This window comes from Nyctereutes procyonoides, unplaced genomic scaffold, assembly GCF_905146905.1.
Source record: "Nyctereutes procyonoides isolate TBG_1078 unplaced genomic scaffold, NYPRO_anot_genome, whole genome shotgun sequence".
Classification (NCBI taxonomy): Eukaryota; Metazoa; Chordata; class Mammalia; order Carnivora; family Canidae; genus Nyctereutes; species Nyctereutes procyonoides.
In genome coordinates this window covers 16,977,093-16,982,649 of record NW_026575049.1, presented here as the reverse complement: position 1 = coordinate 16,982,649, position 5,557 = coordinate 16,977,093, and the positions used below count along the sequence as shown (strand labels likewise).

The 5,557-nt window shown below is 34.1% G+C and overlaps 1 protein-coding gene across 1 annotated transcript; it reads right to left on the bottom strand.

The window, feature by feature from the left end:
- Positions 1-4,411: 4,411 nt before the first annotated feature.
- Positions 4,412-5,350, bottom strand: LOC129511955 (olfactory receptor 6C2-like). The gene has a single exon (XM_055329120.1). It carries the CDS (start codon positions 5,348-5,350, stop codon positions 4,412-4,414), a length of 939 nt encoding a protein of 312 aa, XP_055185095.1.
- Positions 5,351-5,557: the final 207 nt, after the last annotated feature.

Sequence of the window (5,557 nt, the reverse complement as noted above, 5' to 3'; positions counted from 1 at the left end):
TATTCTTCAATCGTATGGATGTGTAATAATGTGATTAACACTTACTTTTTAAGTGACATCTGAGTTGTTGCAAATTTTTGGCTATTATAAGGCCATCATGAATATTTATGTGCAGGTTTTATCTGGGTTAAATGACTAGGCAGTATGGTATATGTATGTGTATAATTTAAAAGTACATTTATATATATTTCCATATATAAATTTTTATCCCGGATATATAAGTACTGATGATATGTAATTTATATGCTCTAAACTTATCCACTTAAAGTATGCAGTTCAATGGTTTTAAACTGTATACATAGTTGTATATTCTACAGTACAGTAAACTTCAATGTGAGAGAATAAAACTATATAGGAGTAATGTTCCTATCTCACTAGATTTAAGTATTATTCTGACATAGATGATGATGTTAGAATGTGTATGGTAAGCCCTAGAGATAACAATAGAAAAATACATAAAAAATATTGTGGAAGCATCATTAAAAGAATTAAAATGATAAAACTGGAAATATTCATTTAATGCAAAAGGAGGCATTGAAGTAGGAATAGAAGAGGAAGGAGTACAATAGACATCTAGAGAGCAAAAAGTAAAGTGGGAGAGGTACATCCATCTATATCAATAATAACATTACATGTAAATGGATCCAACTATCCAATTGAAAAGCTGAGTTTTCAATCTGGAATAATGAGAAAAAAAGGAACCACAGCATATTGTCTATAGAAGATACATACAGATTCAAAAATATAAGCATATTGAAAGTAAAAAATTGGAAAAGATAAATTTAAAGCATCCAACTACTTAACAACAGAGCCCCAAAATACATAAAGCAAAACTGACTAATGAAGAATAGACAGTTGAGCAATAATAATCGGAGACTTAATTTTCAAAAATGGATAGAGCAACTAGGCTCAAATTCAACAAGGATTTTAAAAAAAAAGACTTATAAAGCAATCAGACCTAATACTCAAATCTACAACACTCAAGTGCAAAACAACAGAGTAAAAATTCTTGGCATTGGTGATTTCCTTTTTTTTTTTTTGTATCTTTTTCATTGGGGTTCAATTTGCCAACATATAGTATAACATCCAGTGCTCATCCCATCAAGTGCCCCCCAATGCCTGTCACCCAGTCATCCCATCCTCCCTCCCACCTCCCTTTCCACCACCCCTTGTTCGTTTCCCAGAGTTAGAAGTCTCTCATGTTCCATCTCCCTCTCTGATACTTCCCACTCATTTTCTCTCCTTTCCCCTTTAATCCCTTTCACTATTTTTTATATTCCCCATATGAATGAAACCATGTAGTGTTTGTCCTTCTCTGACTGACTTACTTCATTCAGCATAATATCCTCCAGTTCCATCCACATTGAAGCAAATGGCGATTTCCTTTATTGAAAAACTATTTCTATATATTTAGTTTTTTGCTGTTGTATATTCTCTTCTACAGTTTTTGATTTAATTCGTACTTTTTCTTACTTCTTGAAATGGATACTTAGATCATTGATTTTAGTGTTTCTTCTTTTTAAAATACTTAAACTACATATTTCTTTCCAAGCACACCTTTATATGTATCACACAGGCTTTAGCACATAATATTTTCATATCAGAGTACAAATATTTTCTAATATTCATTTTGAGCTCCTTTTTTATACAAATCCTTTTCATGTATATACTATTTAGTTTCTGAATACATGTGAGATGTTCAACATATCTTCATATTGATTGCTTACTCAAAACTTCAATTTCATAAACATTTTTTTCTCTTAAAATTAGTGTTCAGCTTTCAGGAGTTTTTTGTACAATATTTCCTACTGATGATTAGGTCTGGTTCGTTACATGAGTTGTTTAGATTTCTATATTATATTGATGCTTTGGTCAGTTTGATCTATGCAATGGTGAGATAATGTGTAAAAATCACCCACTATGATTATGGATTTTTCCATTTTTCCTTTTTGTTCTATATAGTTCTTATATTCTCAGGTTATATAATAAAGTATATAAAATTTTGAAAATTTTATATATTCTCAAGGAATACAAACTTATTTTTGTCAATTTTATTTTCATCAGATTAATTTCCAAACCAGAGAAAAAGAATTTACCTGCAGCCAATCCAAATTTTCTGTTAAATAGATCTAATCATTGTTCCCCACTACTCAGAAATCAAAAGTTCCAGAATGCCTACCTGTTACAAAAAAAAGACAAAAACAAACCATGTGGAATAAATGTAATCAGTCAATTCATATTTTTTCTATCTGAATCTTTATTACGAAGTTTCCAAAGAAATTTGTTGGTTACTCCTCTTTTACTGTTCATACCATAAAGCAGCTACTTTAAACCAATAAATAGAAGGCCAGTGTGTATAACAGATATGTGCTATTATCTATTTTCGGTTGTAAAGTATAAAATTAGAAATGTTAATATTTTATCAAAGAGAGAAAATAAAATGTCAGCTTTAAATAATCTTAATTTGGGAAGCCTGGATGGCTCTGCGGTTGAGCATCTGCCTTTGGCTCAGGTCCTGATCCCAGGATCCGGGATAAAGTCCCACATCCAGTTCCCTGCATGGAGTCTGCTTCTCCCTCTCCCTGTGTCTGCCTTTCTCTCTGTGTATTCACAGGAATAAATAAATAAAATCTTCAAAAAAAGAAATAATTTTCTGACTTTGATGTATATAATATTGAATTTTTATTTTAAATTTGAAAGGGAAAGTTCCAATATCTACTTTAAATACCTAGGACGAAAAAACTATTTTTTTTTTACATGAGACAAGATGCAACATAAGAATTAATAAATGCACTCTCTTTAAAAAAACAGCAAATTGTGGAAGAAGCCTCGGTGTCCATTGAAAGATGAATGGATAAAGAAGATGTGGTTTATGTATACAATGGAACATTACTCAGCAATTAGAAACGACAAATACCCACCATTTGCTTCAATGTGGATGGAACTGGAGGGTATTAGGCTGAGTGAAGTAAGTCAATCAGAGAAGGACAAACATTATATGTTCTCATTCATTTGGGGAATATAAACAATAGTGAAAGGGAATATAAGAGAAGGGAGAAGAAGTGTGTGGGAAATATCAGAAAGGGAGACAGAACATAAAGACTCCTAACTCTGGGAAATGAACTAGGGGTGGTGGAAGGGGAGGAGGGCGGGGGTTGGGGATGAATGGGTGATGGGCACTGAGGAGGGCACTTGACGGGATGAGCACTGAGTGTTATTCTGTATGTTGGCAAATTGAACACCAATACAAAATAAATTTATTATAAAAATAAAAAATAAGCAAAAAATCAAATAAGGATTAAAAAAACAGCAAATTTTCCAGTAGTATTTAAGAAGAAATAGTCTCAATAATTGTCATCTTGGATGGTCTCTTCAGTTAATATGGCTTTGGCTAAAAATGGTAGACTACTTTTATATGGTCACAAGGCAAGCTACAGTTGGGATGACTCAGCCAAACAGCACTTGAGAGGCACTCTCCAAACTTTATGAAGAATTTGGATACTTACCCTCACACTTATGGCACATACTGAGGCCAAATGATCGGCAAATCACACAGATGGCCTTACTTCAAATTCAGTAGCCCTAGGAAATCTACTTCTGTGGCTTGATTCTGAATTGTACATACACAACTTAGTAATTTTGAGTAAGTATTTTTTCATGAGCAGTTCAGGTGACAGTCAGGAATTATCGGAATTGGTGGGCTGAACAAAATTCCTATTAAATTTTGTTTATTTGTATATTAAATTAAATATAAACAAGTGAATTCCTTGTTTGTTACAAAACATTGATGTGGTTCTAACTTGAGTTGTTAGTGTGAGATCTAAGTGGACAGACTATACAAGCTTCCCCAAATTTTCATTCTTTCAAAGTTTATTTTGAAGTACATTCAACGACAAAGGAGAAGAGTGTAGAGGGATGGACTACTTCAATTCCTCAGGCTGGCCAACAGGTTTAAAAGTTACTTTCTGAAGATGTCTGGGTAGATGAAGACAAGGTAGCTGTATAGCAACCTGTCTCTCTTGTTTCTCCCCAAATGCTACAAAACCATAAAAATAGAAAAGTAAATTCTATACCAGAAGTGGACAAACTTTCTGTAAAAGGCTAGACAGTAAATATTTTTGCCATTTGGATCCATGAGGCCTCTGTTAGGCTACTCAACTCTGCCATTAAAGGCCACCATAGACAATAGGCAGATGAGTGAGAGTGGACATGTTTCAATAAAACTTTATTTACTAAAGCCAGTGGTAGATAGACTTTACCCCCATATCTTATTTTTTTTTACTCTTACACAGCAGGGAGTCTGCTTCTTGCTCTTTCTCTCCCTCTGTTACTGCCCCCCTTCAATGCTCACTGCCTCCCCATCAAGTTAATTAATTAATTAATTAATTAATTAATTAAATTCAGTGTGCTCTTATTTGTGTAAGATAAATGCAACTTTTTTGATTGTGTCATTGAAAGCTCGTTTCACTTGCTTGTTCCTCAAAGTATAAATGAAAGGGTTCAACAAAGGAGCAACAGATGTAGTGAGCACAGATACCCCTTTATTGATATCCACCTCTTCTTTGGCCGAAGGCTTGATATAGATGAAAATACAGCTGCCGTATGTAATGGAAACAACAAGCATGTGTGAAGAACAGGTGGAGAAAGCTTTTTTTCTTTGAGAAGCAGAAGAAAATCTTAGAATTGTCCTGATGATATATATATAGGAAAGAATGACACCTATCAGTGTAATAATGAATGTCAGCACTGCACAGATTATAACCATCTGTTCTATAACCCATGTATCCGAGCATGAAATCTTAAAAAGAGGAGATGCATCACAGCCAAAATGATCAATGGCATTGGAGTCACAGAATTCCAGCTGGAGGCCCATACCAAGGGGTGTGATGATGATCAGCAGCCCAGAAATCCAGCAACAGAGGACAAGGATGGTACAGACTTTGTTACTCATGATGGTCGTGTAATGAAGGGGTTTGCAGATGGCCACATAGCGGTCATAGGACATGGCTGCCAGGAGAAAAAATTCTGTGACCCCAAAAAGCCCAATAAAAAATATTTGGCAAGCGCAAGCATTATACGTAATAGTTTTGTCTCCAGTTGTTATACTGTACAAGAATCTGGGAATGCATACTGTTGTGAATGAGATTTCTAAGATGGAGAAATTGCGGAGAAAAAAATACATAGGTGTTTTAAGATGAGAATCCATAAATGTAAGAATGATAATGGTCAAATTTCCAGTAATGCTCAGCACGTAGCTGAGAAATAAGAAGATAAAAAGAAGAACTTGCAGCTGTGGGTCCTCTGTAAGTCCCAACAAGATGAATGTTGTTATTGCTGTGTGATTTCTCATTGTTACCTTTGATGTCTTAGGCAATCTACATGAAAAAAAGTCAAAGAGAAAGTATTTAAACAGAAGAAAGGAAACAATAAGGCAAAAATCAATGAAACAGAACACAATAAAGCAAGAGAGAAGATCAAAGGAATTGAGAGCTGATTCTTAGAAAAGATAAATAACACTGATAAAACTGCTGTGAGACTGACCTGAAGAAAAGATAAG